General features: G+C 42.6%; 1 protein-coding gene across 6 annotated transcripts in view; it reads right to left on the reverse strand.

Moving 5' to 3' along the window:
* The window catches only part of bola3 (bolA family member 3), a 33,482-nt gene extending 10,250 nt beyond the window's left edge, over window positions 1-23,232 (reverse strand). The window contains exons 1-5 of one of the 6 annotated variants that reach the window (XM_072279959.1): window positions 21,130-22,154; window positions 19,248-19,374; window positions 18,159-18,247; window positions 11,683-12,113; window positions 8,565-8,763 (exon numbers count right to left, since the gene is read on the reverse strand). In XM_072279959.1, coding sequence (XP_072136060.1) covers window positions 12,051-12,113; window positions 18,159-18,247; window positions 19,248-19,374; window positions 21,130-21,444 — 594 coding nt within the window. In that variant the 5' untranslated portion in view covers window positions 21,445-22,154 and the 3' untranslated portion in view covers window positions 8,565-8,763; window positions 11,683-12,050. Of the gene's footprint in view, window positions 1-327; window positions 3,609-8,564; window positions 12,114-18,158; window positions 18,248-19,247; window positions 19,375-21,129; window positions 22,155-23,140 lie in introns of those variants that run through there. The other 5 variants (XM_072279958.1, XM_072279957.1, XM_072279956.1 and 2 more) reach the window with 5 other exon arrangements.
* Between the last annotated feature and the right edge of the window lie 1,187 nt (window positions 23,233-24,419).

Here is a 24,419-nt window from a genome sequence, read left to right on the forward strand (position 1 = left end):
CCCTATGTGCTCAAGTCCGAACTGCTATTTTAGAAGCAATCCAAGATTAAAAATTAATTACATAACCTGATAATTAGACATTTAAAAAACCCAAATTCTCACACTATTGAATTACTAATTCAGATTATAGTGGAATCAGGTGTCAGAAAAAAATTAGAAACTGAACAAGGCGGTGCAAGCTGAAGAAAGATAATGGAGCAGGGAATTAGTTGCTTTTTGTCATTGCATTGAGAAAGCAAGAACAGTGGTATGAGTTCCCTCTGCTGGGCACTAAAAAATAGTATCGTCTGCTTCATCAATAGGCCATGGAATCAAAATCAATTCAAATTCAAAGTAAATTTATTATCGAAGTATGTATACAGTACACATCCCTGAGATTCCACTTCCCACAGACAGCCATGAAACAAACCCCCATCGTGCAAAAAAGAACAAATCGTGCAAATGGTAAAAAAGAGCAGAAAAAAAATATAAAACATCAAACCATAAGTCCTTGAAACAATCTAGGAATGCTCAGTTTATCTCAGTTCAGTTCAATTTAGCACTGTGTTGTTCATTGACTGCAGGCTGTCCTCCCTGATCAAAATCGCAGTTCTAAGTAAATTTATTATTATAGTACGTATTTTTACCATATACTACCTTGAGATTGAGTTTCTTGAAGGCATTTACAGGAGAAAGTAAAAGAAATACGATAGAACTTACAAAAAACAATGAACAAAGACTGACAAACAACCATTGTGCAAATGAAACCGTACAAACAAAAAAATACTGAGAACATGAGTTGTAAAGAGTCATTGAAAGTGACTCTATAGGTCATAGAATCAGTTCACTGTAGTGCTGATTGGTTATCCACACTGGTTCAGGAGTTTAATGGTTGTACAGTAATAATTGTTAATGAACTAAGGCTTTGTACTTCCTGCCCAATCAGGTTTATTATTACTGTATAAGTCGTGAAATGTGTTGTTTTGTGGCAGCAGTACATTGCAAAACATTAAAATATCATGATATGTTACAATAAAAAGCACAAAAGATGAATAATGGAATATTGTTCATGCACCATTCAGAAATCTGATAGCAAAACTGTTCAGCTATTCCTAAAATATTCTGGCTCCTGTACTTGCTCCCAGATGGCAGTAGTGAGAAGACGACACGTCCTATGTGGTGAAGGTCCTTAATGAAGAATGCTGCCTTCTCACGGCACTACCTTTCAAAGATGTCCCCATTGGTCAGGAGGGTTGTGTCTCTGATGGAGCTGGCTGCGCCTATAATTCCCTGCAACCTCTTTTGACCCTGTGCGTGCTATTCCCTTGTCCATTTTTCCAGTTAACTTAGGTCCTGCTGTACACCTTGGACAACTTTCATTGTACACTGCACCACCAATTCTGATGTCATCTAAAAGTTACAGATCGCGGCACCCACATTCTCACCTAAATCAGGAATACAGATTACAAGTATTAGTGGACCCATCACCAGTCCCTGCACCACACCACTGGCCCAGGCATCCAATCTGAAAATCTATCCGCCACTCTGCAACTTCTACTACAGATCCAATTGTGTAAACATTTGGCTAACTCACCACAGGTCCAACCTTTTGTCCTAGTCTACAGCACAAGGTCCTGTCAAAAGTCTTGCAAAAATCCACATATAAAGCCTCTCATAGTTCCTCTTGGTCACTTCTTCAAAACACTCTCAAATTTGTGAGATATGGAAAGCCAATGCAAGCAGTTCTTCACACCTGACCTAGGCATGTGCAGGGACCATTGGCAAAAAGTTGAATCCAGAACTGTACGTAGTAGAGTACCTTGTACAGGAACAGGCCTTGTGCCGAACCAATTAAATTAGTAATCAAATGGACAACTAAACAACCCTTTCTGCCTCCACAATGTCCTTATATTTCCATTTCCCTCACATACGGGTGCCTATATAAACATCTCTTAAAAGTCCCTAATGCTTCTGTTTCTACCATTACCCCAGGCAGCTCATTCCAGGCACCCTCCACTCACTGTGTAAAATACATACCCCTCACATCTCCTTTGAAATTACCCACTCTCACCTTGGATGCATGTCCTCTGGTAATTCAACCCTGGAAAAAAAGACATTGTTTGTCTACCCTACCTATGCCTCTCATAATCTTATAAACCTCTACCGGATCTTCTCTCAGCTTTTGCCACTCCAGAGAAAACAACCCAAGTTTGTCCTACTTCTCATGATAGCTCATGCCCTCTAATCCACGCAGCATCCTGGTAAACATCTTCAGCATCCTCTCCAAAGCCTTGACATCCTTCCTATATTGGAGCTATCAGAACAGTATGCAATACTCCAAATGTGGCACAACAAGGGTTTTATAAAGCAGCAACATGACTTCCTGGCTTCTGAATTCAGCGTCTCAACTAATAAAGACAAGCATACCATAATGCCTTCATAACCAACCTGCCAACCTGTATAGCCACTTTCAGGCAGCTATAAACTTGGTCCCCAAAATCCTTTTGTTCATCAACACTATTAAAGGTCTTGCCCTTAATAATGTAATGTCTCTTTACACTTGACCTACCAAGGAGCACCACTTCGCATTCGGTCGGATTAAGCTCCACATGCCATTTCTCCAGCCCTATCTGTGACTGATTTATATTCCACTGTATTCTTTGCCAGTTTCTCCACAACACCATCAATCTTTGTATCATCTGCAAATTTACAAACCATCCCATCTACATTTTCATCCTGGTCATTTATAAACACCAGAAAGAGCAGATGTACTATATCCAACTGAAACATACTGTGCTTTAGTTGTGGCCCAATTACTGATATTTACAGATGAACTCACTCTGTGGCATCTTAAGCACTCTGCTTATTTGTCCTGCTGCCTTCGTGAATCCTCAGACATGCTAAAGATCTCACCCTTTTCACAATTCTCACTATTGTCTCACAAATTGTGTTTTTCCTTTTCTTAAATCTTCTTAAATGTATGACAATGTTTGACAAGATTGCCTATTTTCAGTCGATCTCACTCGACTACAGGGTGGCACGATAGCATGGCAGTCAGCATGCATCTTTGGGGAGACGGTATGCCAAAGACTCACAAATTTCTACAGATGTCTGTGGAGACCATTCTAAGTGGTTGCATCACTATCTGGCATGGAGAAGCCACTGCACAGGATCTGAAGAAGCTGCAGAGGGTTGTAAACGCAGCCAGCTCCATCATGGGCAGTAGTAGCCTTCCCAGCATTGAGGACATCTTCAAAAGGTGATGCCTCAAAAAGTTGGCATGTCATTAAGAACACCCCTCACGTAGGATGTGTCCTCGTCTCATTGTTACCACCAAAGAGACAATAAGATGGTACAGGGTCCTGAAAACACCCACTCACTTCTTCTCCACCGCCATCAGATTTCTGAATAGAAAATGAAAAACCTCATTTCTCATTGTAATTCAATCTTTTTCATTATCTATTTCACTGTACTGCTGCTGCAAAACAACACATTTCTTAACATCTGTCAGTGTTATTCAACCTAATTCTGATCCTGAGTTTTAATTCCCTCCACTGTCTGTAAGGACTTTGCAGGTTTTCTCTGTGACCTCGTAGGTTTCCTCTGGGTGATCTGGTTTCCTCCCACGTCTGAAAAATGTACAGATTAAGGTTAGGGTTGGTAAATTGTGGTCATTCTATGTTGGTGCCAGAAGCATGGTGACATTTGCAGGCTGCCCCCAAGCACATTCTTCGGCCTGTTTTGTTCATGGACACAAATGACGTGTTATATGTTACAAATCTTTAAACCTTTTGACCACTGATATCTTTTTGCTGTCCATTCAGTCACCCACCAATTTCGAATTCATTGAAATTATGAGAGTGTGAATGCTTTAATATTTCACTGCATTTCCCTTAGCCATAATTTTTACTATTCTCAAGCACTGGAGTTCTGCTAGTCTACCCTCATCACTTGCTTTTGTGGTTGGTGAGGAAATTTGCTGGTTAAAATAATAATAATTCTTCAGCTAAGTGTAGGATCGTCAATTCTACACGATGATCATTGCTTATAGGATGACACTGCAAATTGAGCCCTTTTAGTCCACTGTAACTATGCTAACTCTTTTTTTGGAAGAACTAACCCAATCACTCCTATAACTTTGCCCTTGTCAACATCTCTGCATCTTTGCCCTCTTTGAGGACTTGACCAACTCCCTTTTCGAAGTTAAGATTCTATCAGCTTCCACCGCCCTTTTGTGAGGTTCATGGTAGACTATGCTAGCTCACTGCATGAAGTACTAGGCTATCTTTTCTGAATGAGGCTCCCAAACACTGCAATATCCAATTCAGTTCAAAACTGGAGAGAAGAAAAAAAAATCCTTCAAGAAATCACGGAGATTATAGAGTGAATGTTTTAATGTTTTATCATACAACCCTTAGCCATAATTTTATTTATTCACCTAATGCATTGTCCTTCAGATGAGGTAGAACCATAGTATACAATATACATTCCCTTGTCTCAATTGTTGTTGCTACAGGGCAGAAATAAAGACCTGGCACTTCTGGCGTTTTCTTACCTCCTTGTGCCTCCAAGTACCCTCAGGCAATAAGCTACATCATGGAAGTTGCTTTTGTTCTGAAAAGTCACTTTGCCCAGCAATACCCACGTGAGATGAATGACCAGTTAATATTACTATTGATAGTAGATGTGCAAGGAAGACTGGAGATCTGCCATACCATTGGTCTGCTTTTAGATTTGTCCATGTTAACCAGCTTAAAAATAACACACTGGAGTTTCACAGTCAGGTTTAATATCACTGGCATATGTTGTGATATTTGTTACGTTTGTGGCAGCAGTACAAATCAATACATGATAAATATAGAAAAAACTGAATTACACTACGAATATATATATTCGATAAATTAGTGTAAAAGTGAAAAGAGAAATTTAAAAAATAGTGAGATAGTGTTCATGGGTTCAATGTCCATTCAGAAATCAGATGGCAGAAGGGAAGAAGCTGTTCCTGAATCGTTGAGTGTGTGCCTTTTGGGCTTCTGTACATTTTTCCTGATGGTAGCAATGAGAAGAGGAAATGTCCTGGGTGATGGGGGTCCTAAATGAAGGACACCACCTTTTTGGAAGCACTGAAGAGGTCCCGGATACTAAGGAGGCTGGTGCTCACAATGGAGCCGACCAATTTTACAATTCTCTGCAGTTTACTTCGATCTTGTGCTGTTGCTGCCTCCCCCCCACCCCCCATATCAGACAGTGATGCAGCCAGTCAGAATGCTCTCCACTATACATCTGTAGAAATTTGGGAGTGTTTTCGGTGACATGTTGCCTTCCTTATAGCTTCATCGATAAGTTGGGCCCAGATTAAAATGACTAAATCCAGTCACAGTAACAATTTCTAGCCATAAAGCATTTACAAAGAGACATGAGAGCGGCTATATTTCATTAGGAGTTTGAGGAAACTTGTTATGTCACCAAAGACTCTCAGATTTCGACAGGAGTGTACCGTGTGGAACTTTCTAATTAGTTGCATCACTATCTGGTATTGAGGGACAACTGCACAGGATCGGAAATAAGCTGCAGAAAGTTGTAAACTCAGCCAGTTCCATCACTGGGCACTAGCCTCCCCAGCACTAAGGGTATCATTGAAAGATCCCTCAAGAAGGCGGCATCCATTAAGGACCTCACCCATATGTCTTTGGAATGTGGGTGGAAACCAGAGCACCCGGAGGAACCACATGTAGTCATGGGGAGAACATACATCCTTACAGGCAGCAGTGGGAATTGAACCCTGATCAGCAATTGCTGGCACTGTAATGTGGTGCACTAACACTACACTACAGTGCTGCGCTCATGTGGTGAAAAGTTAAAAATAAACAAGTTTTTTTTTTCACCCTGTCTGGCATTCCTCTGATAAGCCCAGTTCCAGAGACACTGGTGGAGTTCATTGCCACTGAGATGTACAGCTTGAAAATAGGCCAAGTTATCAAATATCTGTCTTGTTATCAGAATCAGAATCACTTTTTTTTTACCAGTATGTGAAACATACCAGAATTGATAGCGGTTTGCTCCCAAGTATAAAACACAGGACAATACCATAACAGACAACATAATAGCAAGCAACAATTTACAAGACAATAGTGCAAATAGCCATGAGCAATCACCAATTAGCAGAACAGTCACGTGTGCAAATGTCAGAAATTAAACAAATAAATCTGAGCGTATGAACAGTCTTAATAATTATCAGTAGGACAAGGAGAGCAGGAAATACCATTTAGCAGATGTTGTGCAGGGACAGTTAGCTGTCAGGACTGTCAGAGGCTGCTGAGCAAGCCTCCAGATGGCTATGGATCAAGAGGTGTGAGCCCCCCCCCCACCCCACCCCACCCCTGGACCAATGCTGCTGGGACACAGCCTGGGCCTGATCATCCCTGATTTGTGTTGCCAGGGCAAAGGTGTCCGATGTTGAATGACCGTAAACATGTGATGACCCCAGGTTATATTACTGATGATGTGTCCCAGCATATCCTAGGCCATATCTGAGCATCAGGGTCTTACACCTGAGTGAGTTTTGTTGAGAAACTGAATAACTGCAGGAAGGAAGCCTCAGAGTTGACGGTTGGGGGTAGGTGGATCTCTTTGAAACCTACAGAATGTTAAAAGGACTAGAGAGGGTGGATGTGGAGATGATGTTTCCTATGGTGGAGGTTATCCAGAACAAGAGGACACAGCCTCAAAATTGAGGGGTGACATTTTAGACAGAGGAATTTCCTTAGCCAGAGAGTAGTGAATCTGTGGAATACTCTGCCACAGACTGCGGTGGAGACCAAGTCTGTGGGTGTATTTACGACAGAAGTTGATCGTTTCCTGATTGGTCAGGGCGTCAAAGGATATAGTGAGAAGGCGGGTATATGGGGTTGAGTGGATCCAGGATCAGCCATGATGGGATGGTGGAGCAGACTCGATGGGCCAAATGGCCTAATTCTGCTCCTATATCTTATGATCACCCAGGACATGCCTCGACTCAGTGCTACCATCGAGGAGATAAAGGAACCTGAAGACACACACTCAACCTTTCAGGAGCAGCTTCTTCAGCTCAGCCATCAGATTTCTGAATGGACATTGAACACGTGAACACTAGCTCATTCACGAGGAATTCTGCAGATGCTGGAAATTCAAGCAACACACATCAAAGTTGCTGGTGAACGCAGCAGGCCAGGCATCTCCAGGAAGAGGTACAGTCGACGTTTTGGGCCGAGACCCTTCATCAGGAGGGTCATTCACTAGCTCATTGTTTTTTTGCTCTCTCTTTTCACTACTTAATTTAATTTTATATACTGTATATATTAAAGCAAATTTTACAACACATGCCAGTGATATTAAACCTGATTCATCTGAGAAATTGAATCTGAACTGCTATCAACTTAAGGCATGAGGAAGATTTTTACTCGAATAACAAAGTGATGAACATACAATCTCTGGGCGGCATGGTAACGTAACGGTTCGTATGACGCTTTACAGCGCCAGTGATCGGGTACAATCCTCGCCCTCAGCACAATTTTGGACTGTGTTGGTGCTTACGCAAACAACGCATTTCACTGTGTTTCAATGTACGTGTGATAAAGCTAATCTTTCTCTCTCAAGTCTTTTCCTGCAGCCTGCAATTCCTTCATGTGCACATTTGTAATTACAGAAATGTTGCTGTTGTTAGAAAGGATAAAAATAATTGGTTGTGAAACTGGACAACCCTTTGCTCTTCAACTGAACCATTATCTCCTAGCCAACTCCCACTGACACAAGTCAAACTTCCAGTTGGCTTCTTTGGCAACAGTGACCTCCCGAGGATGTATTCTGACACTGCACTCAAGTCCATTAAATATCTCCTTCAGCAGTAGAGTGGGAAACTGCTTTGAATATTTATCCATTTCTCTATTTCTGACTTAGCAGAGGATGGACTACAACACAGAAATAGGCCCTTCAACCCATCTAATCTGTGCTGAACTATCATTAAGCCTAGTTCCATTGGTCTGTACCTGGACCATAGCCCCCTGTACCCATCCGATCCATGTACTTGTCCAAGTTCCTCTTAAATGTCGAACCAGAACCCGCATCCACCACTTCCAATGCCAGCTCATTCCACACTTGCACCACCCTCTGAATGAAAAAGTTTCCCTTAAACATTTCACCTCAGTGGAAAAATCTTGCCTGCATTTACCGTATCTATACCCTCATAATTTTGCATATTTTTTGATTTTATATTTTATTTTTACTTAGAGATAAAGCTCAGAACAGGCCCTCCCAGCCTACTAAACTGTGCCACCCAGCAACCCACCTATTTTAACCCTAGCCTGTACTACTTCAGACTGTGGGAGGAAACCAGCACACCCAGAGGAAACCCACATGCACTCAGGAAGGAAAGCACAAACTTGCTCACAGATGACACTGGAATTGAACTTTAAACTCTGACACTCTGAGCTGAAAATAGCATTGCACTGACCACAATGCTACTGGAATACCAATCAAGTCTCCTCTCATTTTCCTATGTTCCAGGAACTTGGCCCATCAAAGCAGAAAGTGAAGGACAAGGTACTCACAATTAGATTCTAGTTCCAAGCAAGCTGTTGCACTTGGATCTGAGGTGGAGACAGAGAAAAAGATGCTGCTTCAAGGACAGGCACGTGTTCCAGGGGAACCTACTGCACTGGTGGAATACAGATGTTAAACCTGTGATCCTTTCAATGGATAGTCCTCATTAATCCTCAATCTAGAAACAGCTTCACACTGTTAACCTTGCTGTGGGAGGAATCAAAAATTAAAAGTAAATTTATTAAAGTACATATATGTCACCATATACAACCCTGAGATTCATTTATTTGCAGACAATCACAGTAAATACAAAGAAATAAAACATAATGATAAATAAGTGATAAATATCACGAACGTGAGATGGAGAGTCCTTCGAAGTGCATCCTAGGTTTTGGGAAGAGTTCAGCATTGACTGAGTGAAGTTATCCCCTCTGCTCCATGAGTCTGATGGTTGAGGTGTAATAACTGTTCCTGAATCTGGACTGCTGCATTCAGAAAATGATCTCCAAATTTGCGCTATGACGGCTTTAGAATTAGGGTACACACATTTGTGGGGTGCCAAGGTAGTGATGCAGTTAACACAAAACCACTACAGCTTGGGACGTCGGATTTGAGAGTTCATTTCCGGCGTCTTTGTACGAGGTTTGTGCCTCTTTCCTTGAGTGCATGGGTTTCTTCCAGTTTTCTTCCACAGCCCAAAGACGTAGCAGTTAGTAGGTCAATTGGTCCCTGTGATTAGGCTGGTGTTAAATCGGTGGGTTGCTGGGTGGTGCAGCTTGTTGGCCCAGAAGGGCCTGTTCCGTGCTGTATCTCTAAATTAAAAAATAATCTTTGCTGTTATTAAAACTACCAGATGGGTGGCAGACACCAACAGAATCAACAAACTCATTCATAAGGCCAGTGATGTTGTGGGGATGGAACTGGACCCTCTGACGGTGGTGTCTGAAAAGAGGATGCTGTCTAAGTTGCATGCCATCTTGGACAATGTCTCCCATCCACTACATAACGTACTGGGTGGGCACAGGAGTACATTCAACCAGAGACTCATTCCACCGAGATGCAGCACTGAGCGTCATAGGAAGTCATTCCTGCCTGTGGCCATCAAACTTTACAACTCCTCCCTTGGAGGGTCAGACATCCTGAGCCAATAGGCTGGTCCTGGACTTATTTCATAATTTACATATTACTATTTAACTATTTATGGTTCTATTACTATTTATTATTTATGGAGCAACTGTAACGAAAACCAATTTCCCCGGGATTAATAAAGTACGACTATGACTATTAAACACAGGGACTGGCATTGAAAATATTAAAGAATGACAAATATTTAAACAAAATACTGATGTAGTATTGAATTCCTAAACAATTCTACTATCAACAGTGTATGCCTGTGTGATGCTGCACTCAGTGAGTTTCCCTCAGGTCTGCAACTTTAGTGATCCACACCCTCTGCTGTCAGTAACAGATAATACATGACAAAAAGTTTCCAACGACCACAAGACTGCGTGTTCACCCCTGTGTTTTAGTGATAGTGTTTACTCCAGTGACACAATGACGCCCAGAGTTTGGCCCAGCACTGCCTGTTCCTTAAGTGTCCCACATAGGTCAAAGGCAACTTCAGTTGCTGAATTTTAGTGTCAGACACACACAACATGTGCTTTGGGGGCTGGACATCTGCATTTCAGTTCTGAAGAAAACCGGTAATGATATTAACAGCATCTCTTCACAATGTACTCACAGAGATCACTGAATAGAGAAACATTGTCTCAGGAAAGCAGCATCCATCATCAGTGACTCGCACCTTCTAGGTCATGCTCTCTTCTGGCTGCTGCCATCAGGAATAAGGTACAAGAACCTCAGGACTCACCCTACCAGATTCAGGAACAGTCATTACCCCTCAACCATCAGGCTCTTGAACGAGAGGGAGAACTTCACTGGTCCCATCACTGAACTGTTCCCAGAAACTATGGATTCTCTTTCAAAGACTCTTCATCTAATGTTCTTAACGTTTATTACTTGCTTATTTATTTATTTATTGTTACTCTTTTTTTGTATTTGCACACTTTGCTGCCTTCAGCACACTGGTTGTCCGCCCTGCTGGTGCAAGTTTTCAATGATTCTATATGGTTATTGGGTTTATTGAGTATGCCTGCAAGAAAATGAATCTCAAGGTTGGATATGGTGACATATATGTACTTTGATAATAAATTTATTTTGAAATTTGAAATTCTAACTTTCCCCCTAATTAAAGAGGATTATTTTGAGACCTAGCCTTTCATTTCATCAACAATTACTAAGGGCAGGGCAGGGATTTTCCCAGTTCCATTGACAAGTCCCCTTTCCCTGTATGCTTACATCAAGAATATTCCTGACTTTGAAACTACATCACAATTTAACACTGTTCCACATTCACCTCTGCACTCGGATAAACAGGCAAAGACCCGTGAAGTAATTCTGGTGAGAGTGGTGAACACTGCTCAGCACATGACAAAAACCAGCCTCATCCCCATTACTCTGGCTAGGGTTCTCACTGCTTTAGGAAAGTGGCCAATACAAAGACCCCATCTGACTCACCCTGGACAATCTCTCCTCTCCCTCCTCTCATTGGAGAGGAGGTACAAAAGCTGGAAACATTGAGTTCAAGGAGTATATGGTGTATAATTTGATAATAAATTTACTATCAAACTTTGAACAAGGACAGCTTCTACCGTCATAAGACTATTGAATGAACGTTGTGCAATAGGATGTTGTTCACCCAACGGGAGATGGGCTTTATTGTGGTTGGCAGTGAACTGATGGTGTGGGTTTCAAGACTCCTTTATGGCATGAAACCATCTGCATTTGTGTGTGACGGCTGATACTTTGATTTGCACTTCAACTCCAGAGTAATGCTGTCTTGTTTGACCATATGCACGTATCATTGAATGACGTTAACACCTCGTTGTGAACTTGCAGCTTATTGCCTGCCTGCACTTTCTCTGTAACACTATATACTGCTTTTGTAACTTTTCCTGTTTTCGATCTCAGATAACATCCAAAGTGAAAGTTTTTCACTGTACCCCGATACACGTGGTAATAAGTCAATATTTTGAAATATAATTAATTATTCCGCTGCTGACTTGCCTATTGTGTTTCCCCAGTACATCCAACCATCACCATTTGAATTCTTTGGTAGGTAGTGTAAAGAATGTAGATCAAGGTCTTCTACACAGAAAAATTACATTGTGTTTATCATCTCTTTGTAAGTCATTTCCTGTTTATAGATCTAGAATTGTTCATGATCAAATTCTCAGGTGCTTGTGGACAATCAGTCAAGTACAGAAGATGTATCTAGTGCTGGGACACACTTTCTTGGCTCACCACAGGACCTCATTCCTGTTCACATTCACACATTCACCAAGAACGTGTACAATTCATCCTATTGTTGCACATTTTGGTCTATTTTCCATTCCGTTCTGTCGATGTCCCTCCTCTCCACCAAGCTCCATTGGCTACTTTGGAACAGCAGTAAATATCCTCAGTCCGTGCATGGATTGTATTTCGTCTTTTAATGCCTAGAAAAGAGAGAGAGAAGCTCTGACAAACTCCTATAAATGCACAGTGGAATGGCTGCATCACAGCCTGGTGTGGAAACAGCAGTGCCCATGTGCAAAGAAGTGTACAGTAAGTGGTGGATACAACCCAACCCATCACAGGCAAAGGCCTCCCATAATTCAGCACATCTACAGGAACACCATCACAAGAAAGCACCATTCATTATCAAGGACCCCCACCATCCAGGCCATACTCGCTTTTCACTAATACCATCAAGAAGGAAGCCTTAGGTTCAAAGCACAAGGTTTCAGGGACAGGTATTGGGGCATTATTAGACCATAAAACATTGGAGTAGAATTAGGGAGTTCTGCTGACCAAGTCTGCTGCGACATTTCATCATGGATGATCCTGAATCCCATTAACCTGCCTTCTCACCATAACATTTGATGCTCCTGACCAATCAGGAAACTATAAATTTTTGCTTTAAATAGACCAATGGTCTTAGCCTCCACCGCAGTCTGCAGCAGAGTATCCCACAGATTCGCTACGCTCTGGCTAAAAAAATTCCTCTTTACCTCTGCTCTAAAGAGTTGCCCTCAATTTTGCGGCAGTGCCCTCTAGTTCTGGACACCCCCACCATAGGAAGCGTCCTCTTCGCATCCACCTTATTCAGTCTTTTCAACATTCAGTAGGTTTCAATGAGATTCCCACGCATTCTTCTAAATTCCAGTGAGTACAGGTCCAGAGTTGCCAAACACTCCTCATATGTTAACCGCTTCATTCCCAAAATCATTCTCGTGAACCTACTCTGGAATCTCTCCGATGACAGCTCATTCTTTCTGAAATATGGGTGAAAAACTGTTGACATTACAAGTGAGGACTGACTAGTGTCTTTTAAAGCCTCAGCATTATCTCTTTGCTTTTATATTCTATTCCCCTTGAAATAAATGCCAACATTGCATTTGCCTTCTTTACAACAGACTCAACTTGTATATTAACCTTTTGGGAGTCTCGCAAGAGGACTCCCAAGTCCCTCTGCACCTCTGATGTTTGAACCTTCTCTCCATTTAGATAATAGTCTGCACCTTTGTTCCTTTTACCAAAATGCATTTTCATAAATTTCCCAACACTGTATTCCATCTGCCACTTTTTTGCCCATTCTTCCAATTTGTCTAAGTCCTGCTGCAATCACATTGGTTCCTCAGCACCACCTACCCTTCCACCTGTCTTTGTATCATCTGCAAACTTTGTGACAAAGCCATCAATTCCAGTATCCAAATCATTGACAAACAATGTGAAAAGTAGCGGTCCCAATCCTAAGGACCGCCACTGGTAACAAATCAGAAAAGGCCTCTTTATTCCCACTCACTGTCTCCTGCCTATCAGCCATTCCTCTATCCATGCCAGTATCTTTCCTGTAACGCCATAGGATTTTACCTTATTAAGCAGCCTCATGTATGGCACCTTACCAAATGCCTTCTGAAAATCCAAGTAAATGACATCCACTGCCTCTCCTTTGTCCACCCTGCTTATTACTTCCTTGATAAGCTCTAACAGGCAGGATTTCCCCTTATAGAAACCATACTGACTTTGACTTATTTTATCATTAGTCTCCAAGTGCCCTAAACCTCATCTCTAATAGTGCACTCCAACACTTTCCCAGCCACTGAGGTTAGGTTAATTGGCCTATAATTTCCTTTCTTTTGCCTTCCTCCCTTCTTAAAGAGTGGAGTGACATTTGCAACTTTCCAGTCTTCTGGAACAATGCCAGAGTCAAGTGATTCTTGAAAGATCATATCCAATGCATCTGCTACCTCTTCAACATCCTCTTTCAGGACTCTGGGATGTATTCCATCTGATCCAGGTGACTTACCCACCTTAAGACCTTTCAATTTGCCAGGCACTTTTCCCTTTGTAATAGCAATGGCACTTACTCCTGCTCCCTGACACTCACAGACCACTGACGCATTGCTAGTGTCTTCCACAGTAAAGACTGAAGAAAAATAATCATTATGTTCATCTGCCATTTCTTTGTCCCGCATTACTACCTCACCAGCATCATTTTCCAGAGTTCCAGTATCAACTCTCACCTCCCTTTTATTCTTTACATAACTGCTTTATATTATTGGCTAGTTTGCCCATATATTTCATCTTTTCCCTTCTTATGGCTTTTTTAGTTGCCTACTGTTGGATTTTAAAAACATCCCACTCACTTTTGCTACATTATATGCCCTTTCCTTGGCTCTTATGCAGTTCTTAACTTCCTATTAGGAAATTTCATTTCTCACACAAGACTCAGACCCAGGTATTCATTAGGAGACTCTTTATTTACACGACACAGAGAGCTGTCCCTCTAGAAAGCAACAACTCTGTTTACAATCAGTACACGCTCCCTCGACATGGCTAATTCTAATGAGTATGGTTTGTTCAACGGTTCTATATTCGGTATTGTCCTAAGCAAACTAAAGAGAAAAACTCCTAAGTCACGAAGTCTCGTGGTGTACAGCAGCAGGCTAAAGAGCAACACCATGTAATCTTATGTCTACAGCAAAAGCTGAAAGGCAAAACCACGTAATCTTCTGCTTATGTCTACAGTAGAAGGGCAGAAAGCAGCTCCACGATTTTCTGCTGATCCAGGCCTAAAGCAATACAGACTTTGTCTGTACAGGCAGTGATAGGAGTCTAGTAAGTGAAGGGAGAGAGAAGCAAAAAGATGGCAGAGCCTCATGATTGTCTCTTCTTATACTCCATAGATAAACAACATTCCATTCAGATAATAGTCAACCAGTCAGATAGCCCCTATTCAGATAAGCATCAGAAAAGCTTCCAGAGCTTTCCAAAATGTTACAAAGAACTGTAACCACGAGGGGACACACTAAAGCACTGTGGCCACTAGGAAACTTACTAAACAGTTATGTGTATATAAGTAGTTACGAAAAAGAAACTAGCAAGTAATAAAATGTTAAGCTGCAAAGGTAATGACAATTGAACAGTATAATCCCAACATGGGTTCCAAGGACACCTCAGCTAATGGTAGAGGTCCTTGGCATAAAAAAAGGTTTGGGAACTAGGGGTCTAGACTCTAATCTAACAACGTTACAATACAGACAAAGTCTTTGTCTCACAAATGTATTTATCTGACCCCAGTTGTCCAAAATCCTCCAGACTACCCTCGTCAGCAATGGTTGCCTACCACTGCCATTTGAGAACAACTTTTTCTGGGGACCTATCTATCTTGCGCCTTGTGAGCTATTCCCAGAAACTTCAGTCATCTCTGCTCCGCCATCATCCCCGCCAGTATCCACCTCCAATCCACTAGTTTCCTTTATTACATTGCGATACTGATACATCTGACTTATGCTCCTCCCTCTCAAAATGCAGTATGAGTTCAATCATACCCCTAAGGGTTCCTTTACTTTAAGCTCCCTAATAAAATTTGGAATATTACACAACACCTAATCTAAGATAGACTTTCCCCTCGTAGGCTCAAACACAAACTGCTCTAAAAAAGCCATCTCGTAGACATTCAACGAATTCCCTCTCTTGTGATCTGATACCAATCTGATTTTCCCAATCCCCTTGCGTATTGAAGTCCCCTATTACAATTGTGTTATTACACTTTTCACATGCCTTTTCCAGCTCTCTTTGCAATCTCAATCCCACATCCTGGCTATTATTTGGAGGTCTATATACGATTGCCATAACGTTTTTTTTTAACCTTTCAATTTCTTAACTCCACCCACAAAGATTCAACATTCTCTGACCCTATGTCACCTCTTTCTAAAGATGTAATTCCATCTCTTACCAACAGAGCCACACCAACGCCCTGCCTGTCCTTTCAGTACAAAGTACATCCTTTGATATTAAGCTCTCCACTATGACTTCTTTCAGCCACAGTAGAGTAGCATGGCAGTTAGCAGAATGCTTCACAGTACCTGTGACATGGGTCCAATTCCCACTGCCTGTAAGGAGTATGTATATTCTCCCTGTGACTGCATGGGTTTCCTCCGAGTGATTCAGTTTCCTCCCACAGTCCTAGGACGTACAGGTCAGTAGGTTAATTGGTCATTATAAACTGTCCTGTGATTAGACTAGGGTAGTGGGGTAGTGTAGCTCAAAGGGGTGGAAGACCATATTCTGCGCTGTATCTCGACAAATACTCCTGAACCAGTGTGGATAACTTCACTCACTCAACTTTGAACTGATTTCAAAACCTAGAGTCCCTTTCAAGGACTCTACAACTCATGTTCTCAGTACTTATTTATTTCGCACAATTTGTCTTCTCTTTGCAATGCGACAACTCAGCCCCAAAAAGCTTCCTGCTAGAATGGAGCTAATCTTTCGAACAAACAGGAAACTCACAGTCAACTGTAGTCATTAAGCTGTAGTATGTAGATGCTGCTTCCATATTTACACATCTACAGGCTGATCTTCAAGTCAGCACCAACATTTCTGCTAAACCTTTCCAGAGAATAGGCCTTAACATTGCTAGACTAGAGTCTAGACCCCTGGTTCCCAAACCTTTTTTTATGCCAAGGACCTCTACCATTAACTGAGGTGTCCTTGGAACCCATGTTGGGATTATACTGTCTAATTGTCATTATCTTTGCAGCTTAACATTTTATTACTTGCTAGATTCTTTTTCATAACTACTTATATACACATAACTGTTTAGTAAGTTTCCTAGTGGCCACAGTGCTTTAGTGTGTCCCCTCGTGGTTACAGTTCTTTGTAACATTTTGGAAAGCTCTGGAAGCTTTTCTGGTGCTTATCTGAATAGGGGCTATCTGACTGGTTGACTATTATCTGAATGGAACGTTGCTTATCTATGGAGTATAAAAAGAGACAATCATGAGGCTCCGCCATCTTTTAACTTCTCTCTCCCTTCACTTACTAGACCCCTATCACTGCCTGTTTATCAATTTTCTTTACTCTATTAACTGTTAATAAAATGACCATGAAACATCAAGTTTTACGCCTTTTTCCTGACTTCAGAAAGACCTTGGACCAAATGCCTGCTGAATTCAGGCACCTTTCACATTTTGTGCTCAATGTACAACACCATGCTCCAACACTACTGATGATAGAAAGATAGAGGCCATATCCCATGTATCAGAAACATCCTTTAAATAAATGGAGACATCAGTGATAAAATTTGCCATTAAAATGATTGCTCGAGCATTCACATTTTCACAGCATACAAGTTGTGAGATTTAAGGCTGATTTATACTTGTGCGTACTAGTTTACACCGTAGCATCGCAAGTGGGCTATGCCGTTGTGAGCATTTATACTTGTGCATTGGTGTGTCTGCGTCGCTCTGCAAATCACCGCCAAAACGCAGGTTGGCGGTGGGGTTTCTATGCCACTGTGCTGCGTTTCTTCATGCTGAAACTCAACTTGAAGAAACTCAAATTTCAAACAATGGCGACTGAAACTGAAGGAGGGTGAATTTTCTGTGCTTGTCCGTCCACTGAGAGACATGGACGAGGAAATGCATTTCAAATATTTTCAGCTGTCGGCAGGCAGATTTGATGATTTAGTTCATCGTCTCCAACCATTTATTTCGCATCCGTGTACGCACAGTATACTCAAGAGACTGGCGATCACCATTCGAGTTTTAGCTTCAGGTGGAAGTCAACAGGCCGTAGCAGCTCGCTACAAACTGGCGTCAAGCAAAGGGTCCTCCATAATTTTGGAGGTCTGTAAAGCTTTACGAAAAGCATTGCAGCCAGAGTTCCTTCCCTGCCCTTCAGTCACCCAATGGGAAGCTATTGCAGCGTAGGAGGAAATGCGATGCTGCCAAGCAGACCAATCACAGTTGTTGCAGTCTGCGACACCGCGATGCATAGTTACATTTTGGGAGAGGTGCGCGTTAGGCTACAGCGTAGGGTTGGTATAGAGTACTTATGGCGTACATTGACACACAAGTATAAATCAGCCTTTACCCGCCACAAAAAGATGATGCTGCTTTGAGTATTAATTTTTAGCTATTTCAGAAACCTTGCTCAAACCCATCCCTCAGCCCACATCACATGGATATCAATGACCCCAGGGCACCAAATACCTGGTTGATCATCTGGTGCTGTTGCACAAGTCGCTTTCCTTTAAATTCGACTGATTCAATGTGGACTTCATACATGGCTCCACAACCTCCTATTGGGGGGGGGGGGGTGGGGGAGAGTTGGGACAGAGGAGAGTGAGAGACCATCAGTAATTGGCTCTGGCCGCAGTGCCACAGACACCAAAATCATAAGAGACAATGTAATGGTAACAAAGGTAGAAGAGATTCTGCAGATGATGGAAATCTTGAGCAATAGACACAAAATGTTGGAGGAACTCAGCGAGTCAGGCAGCATCTACAGAGGGAAATAGTTGATGTTTCAAGCTGAGACCCTCTATCACAACAGATGATGAATATAAACCTGAAGTGTTAGTTGATAAACTAAATATCAGAAACATTCTCCATTCTAATATCCCTTACCAATTTCAATATTTAACAATATAATTACAGTAACACCTCATATTTTATCTGTGCAGCCTCCAATCCTGGGGGCACGACAACATCAATTTCCCAAACTTGTGGAAATTTGTTTCCTATTCCCCTTCTCTTTTTCCATTCCCTGTTCTGGTTCCACTCTCACCCTTCCCTTCTTCTCACGTCCCCCTGGTGCCCCTCCTCTTTCCCTTTCTTCCATGGTCCACTATCCTCCCATCAGATTCCTTCTTCTTCGGCCGTTTACCTTTCTGCTGCCAAACAACAAATTTCACAATGTACGTCACTGATAACTAATCTGATTCTGAGGCTCAGGATGAATTGCTTCAGGTCTAGAGGCACACATAAGTTGGTCTGAGGGAGACAGTGAGTCATGAGACTTCAATAATTCAACTGCTTCCAAGTTACTTATTAGCACTAGCCTTTCACTGAAGATTAACCAGGTTTAAATTCCCCAGCTCTTAATCCTTCCCTATGGTTCGCCAGCCCAGTAACTCAACAATTTTGTTTCATTAACCTTTTTTTTTAAATATTTATTTCTTACAAGTTTGGCGAGCTTCCACCCTGCACACTAGTCAAAATGTTAGCAAGTCCTCCTCGGATATTTCCTCTCTTTCTAATGACTGCCCAGAATATAAGCCAGCTAGTTTCAGTACTTGCCTGATATATCCACCACCTTGACCAACGAAGCCTGTGGAAATCTCTCCTTTAATACATTTCTTATACGGACCTCACCACTGGTTTGTGCCGAGAAGTTTCTTCGTATTGTACCCGTGAGTATAAGGCACTGCAAGTGGAAAAGCAGCCAGTTAATCGTCAGCTCAGTCCTAAGCTTCGGTGCACAGAATGGAGTACAATGGTGCACTGGTGACCTCAGCCTAAGAGGAGGCAACCAGTTTCCCGAGCCAATTCTGTACCTCAGCTCTATATTCTTGACTTAACACATCGCCCACAGCTAAAATATTGAATGCACCAGCTTACGGAAGGATGCAGTAGCAGGAGACAGACGCAGAAAATAAGTGCATGGGTATTGCCAGTGAGGGTGGGAATGCTCAGGATGGTGGAGCCAGAAGCCCTCACTGCATTGTAAAAGATTTATGCCGACCCACAAAGCCACAAATAAGGCTGGAAAGGGAAACCAAAAGGATAACTATCTTAAACAAGAGAAAATCTGCAGATGCTGGAAATCCAAACAACGCACACTAAATGCTGGAGAAACTCAGCAAGCCAGGAGCATTTATGGAAAAAAGTAGTCAGTGTTTCAGGCTAGACACTTTGGCAGGACTGGAGAGAAAACAGATGAGGAGTAGATTTAAAAGGTGGGGGTGCTAGGAGGGGCTGACATGGAGATTTTTACTTTCATTGAGATACAGTGCAGAATATGCTCTCCTACTTTCCAAGCCATGCCACCCAACAATCCCTCAATTTAATCCCAGCCTGATCACGGGACAGTTTACAATGACCAATTAATCTACCAACCAGTACGTCTTTGGATTGTGGGAGGAAATGGGAGCACCCGGAGGAAACCCACACAGTCACAGGGAGAAGGTACAAACTCCTTACATGCAGCTGAGGGAACTGAACCTGGGTCGCCTGTACTGTAAAGCATGTTGCCAAACACTATGATATTGTGCCGCCTAAATGATGATTTAATTGACCACTTCCCGAGCCACAGAAACTTAGTGGCTGGTGCGACACTGTTACAGCGTCAAGAGTTCATTTCTGGTGTCCTCTGTATGCAAGTTCGTATGCCCCCTCTCGTATGTGCGTGCGTTTCCTCTGCATGCTCAGAATTTCCTCCAACAGTCCAAAAATGTACAGGTCAGTAGGTGAATTGGTTACTGTAAATTGCCTCTGATTAAGTGGTGGGTTGCTGGGCAGTGTAGCTTGAAGACGCTGTTCCGCACTGTATCTCTCATCATCATCATGTGCTGTGTCGTATGGCGTGGACGATCATAGTCCGATGACCATGATTGCTCTTGGCAAATCTTTCTACAGAAGTGGGTTGCCATTGCCTTCTTTCTGGGCAGTGTCTTTACAAGATGGGCGACCTCAGCCATTATCAATACTCTTCAGAGATTGTCCTCCTGGCGTCAGTGGTCGCATAACCAGGACTTATGATGTGCACCAGTTGCTCATACGACCAGCAACCACCTGCTCCCGTGGCTTCAGATGACCCTGATCAGGGGTTGAGCAGGAACTACACCTTGCTCTAGGGTGACTCACAGGTTAGCGGAGGGAAGGAGCACCTCACATCTCCTTTGGTAGAGACGCATCTTCACCCCACCACCCACTACATCTCAAAATAAAATAAAATTCTTTAACAAGCTTGCTAACAAAATGGTATTGAATTACATGCGAGATGTTAAACTGACTTCATCCCAGTCTTTTGGTAGCAGGGAGATTTGGATAAAAGTGACACGGTAAATGCAAAGAAACACAATAGAATCAATAAAAAACTGCACGTAAACAAAGACGAGTAAACAACCAATGTGCAAAAGACAGGGTAGTCCCTCCATTGATCAGAGTTGAGCATCCTAACCTCTGACACAAGCCAGGGTAGCACAACATGGAGAGCAAGCTGTTGCCCTGGCAGCAGGCTCCCCCTTTCCAAGCAGCTGATGAACCCAAAGGAACGGCAGACGACCGATACATATTGGCACCAGTGATGTCGCAGAAATTGACAGTCGGCACTGAACTCAATGTAGGATTGGCTTAGGAACAGTCCCCAAGGCAAAAGCCAACAAACTGTGGAAAAGGAAGGCGGCGAAGGGAAGGAAGAAGAAAAAGATATGGAGAACAGCGAGATCGCTTTTAAAACAGTAACACACCCCATACTTCTCCACAGGAATATCATTAGGAAACACCCGAGTCAACAACAGAGATATTAAAACAGGCAACCAAAAGCTTTGCCAAAAAGGCAGATTTTAGGCTTAAGTAGTTGAAGACAGCTGGAGCTTTGGGACTGGAATTCCAGAACTTAAGGCACAGGAAACTGAAAACACAACTACTAAGGAAAGGTTCAAATAATTGTAGAATTAATACATCTAATCCGGAGATCAGGTTACAGGTAAACTGGAATTGAAACACCAGTAACCTTCTATGGAAAATCCTACAAAAGATAGAGGATTCAGCCCAGTACATCATGGCTAAAGCCCTTCTAACCATTGAGCATAGCTACATGAAACACTATCTAGGAAAGCAGCATCCATCATCAGAGATCCTCACCACTCAAGCCATGCTCTTTTCTCGCAGCTGCCATCAGGTAGGTAGAAGCTACAAGAGCCTCAGGACTCGCACTATCAGGTTCAACAAGTCCCTCAACCATAAGGCTCTTGAACAAAAAGGTATAATTACACTCAATTTTACCTGTCCCATCATTGAAGTGTTCGCACAACAAATGATCTCACTTTCAAGGACTCGTTATCTCATGCTCTCATTATTTATTGCTACTTATTTATATTTGCAGATGCAGTTTGTTGTCTTCTGCACTCTGGTTGATGTGTCCATGATCCTGTTACACGAGGGGTGATTGATAAGTTTGTGGCCTAAGGTACAAGGGGTCAATTTTAGAAAACCTAGCACATTTATTTTTCAACATAGTCCCCTTGAGTGATTATGCAGAAAGTTTGAAGTTAATAACTCATCAGGGGTGATTGATAAGTTTGTGGCCTAAGGTAGAAGAAGCTATTATTAACTCCAAACTTCCTGCACAATCAAAGAGTTGAACTGCATGTGCATGTAACGAGAGCTGTATAAGCCATCTCCCTCTAACTTAGGCCACGAACTTATCAATCACCCCTGCTGTGGACACTTTCTGGAGGTCCAAGATCCGTATGCTCCACGACCGCTGGACTAAGTGTGTAAATGTAGGAGGGGACTATGTTGAAAAATAAATGTGGTAGGTTTTTTAAAATTGACTCCTTCCTTAGGTCACGAACTTATCAATCACCCCTCGTAGTTACTATTTTATAAAGTTGGACAATGCCCACAAAAAATTAATGAGCGTTGCATCTGGTGACATATATATACTTGCATAATAAAATTGACTTTAAACAAATTATATTCTAGTTTCTCAATCAGTTTCTGCATGGGGTTATACACAGGACATACGACACAGTCCGACTAGTCCATACCAAAGCAGAATCTCTTTTCACTTCTTCCAACTTTCCTCATGCAAATCTTAGAGCAACCAACTAAACTCTTTTCCCTCGCATGCTCGTCCAAACATCTATACTAACAGCGAAGGTCATATCAAGTACGTCCAACAGGAAGCCTGCACTATTGAGCAGTTTCCTTGCCCCTACTTACTCCAAAACAATAAGTAATGGCAACAACTTGTCAAAACACAGATTGCAGACTGGCGTTTCTCATATCGTTCCTGCAGAACTTCTCTGCATCGGCTCCAGTCCATTGATATCCTCATACTCTCCCCTCACTATCTACCTGTCCCCCACTCCCTCCACCCGTCCCCAGCCCTTCAGCCACCCTCGTGGAGTTCCCTTCACCCCCTCCCCGCGATGCTTCCCGTCTCCTCCCGCCAAACACCTCACCACACTCCGTCCCAGCGCCCAAAGCCGGCCCGCCGGTTCCATGCCGCTCCTCCGTGTCGAGCCGCTGCGGCGCAAAGTGAATGCGTCACCGCGCGCCGGCACGGACTACCGACGTCATAGGGCGGCTTGGGGATCGTGAGCGCCGCCAAGCGGCGGAAGGGAGCAATGTTGGGGAGGAATCGGGGTGACAGTGGTGGGATCAAAGAGAAGCGGGACGGAAAGGAGACAGACAGATAGATAGATAGGAGATGCAGAGGGAATGGGAAGACAGAAATTGAAAAGGATCAAAGTAGTTATAAAATAATGCTTTAGAACAGAGGGATCTAGGAATAATGGTGCATAGTTCCCTGAAGATGGAATCTCATGTGTATAGGGTGGCGAAGAAAGCTTTTGGTTTGCTGGCCTTTATTAATCAGAGCATTGAGTATAGGAGTTGGGATGTAATGTTGAATTTGTATAAGGCATTGGTAAGGCCAAATCTGGAGTATTGTGTACAGTTCTGGTCACCGAATTATAGGAAGGATGTCAATAAAATTGAGAGAGTACAGAGGTTTACTAAAATGTTGCCTGGGTTTCATCTCCGAAGTTACAGAGAAAGGTTGGACAAGTTGGGTCTTTATTCTTTGGAGCATAGAAGATTGAGGGGAGACTTGAAAGAGTTGTTTAAAATTATGAGGGGGATTGATAGAGTTGACGTGGTTAGACTTTTTCCATTGAGAGTGGGGAAGATTCAAACAAGAGGGCATGGGTTGAGAATTAGAGGACAAAAGTTTAGGGGTAACATGAGGGGGAACTTCTTTACTCAGAAAGTGGTAGCTGTGTGGAATGAGCTTCCAGCAGAAGTGGTTGAGACAGGTTCTATGTTGTCGTTCAAAGTTAAATTGGATAGATATATGGACAGGAAAGAAATGGAGGGTTATGGGCTGAGTGCAGGTCAGTGGGAATAGGATGTGGTAAGAGTTTGGCATGGACTAGAAGAGCCAAGGTGGCCTGTTTCTGTGCTGTAGTTGTTATATGGTTATAAAAGAGAAATGAAGGTGTCAGAGAACTAGATCCCCATTCTCTCAGGCCAGTCTACCATCGTTCATTCTCTACTCTTAAGGACACCCAAATCCTGGCTGCCTGTACCTCACCTCACACCAACCCCTGTCGTTTGGCACTCAGGTTCTCAAGCCTTTGTTGCTTTGCGGTCCTTATTATTGAAATACTCGGGTCTTCCAATTTTGGCTTCTGGCACCATGCTATTACAGCTCAGGTTGGCGGAGTTCAATTCTGGTAT

The sequence above is a fragment of the Mobula birostris genome, chromosome 15 (assembly GCF_030028105.1).
Source record: "Mobula birostris isolate sMobBir1 chromosome 15, sMobBir1.hap1, whole genome shotgun sequence".
NCBI lineage: Eukaryota > Metazoa > Chordata > Chondrichthyes > Myliobatiformes > Myliobatidae > Mobula > Mobula birostris.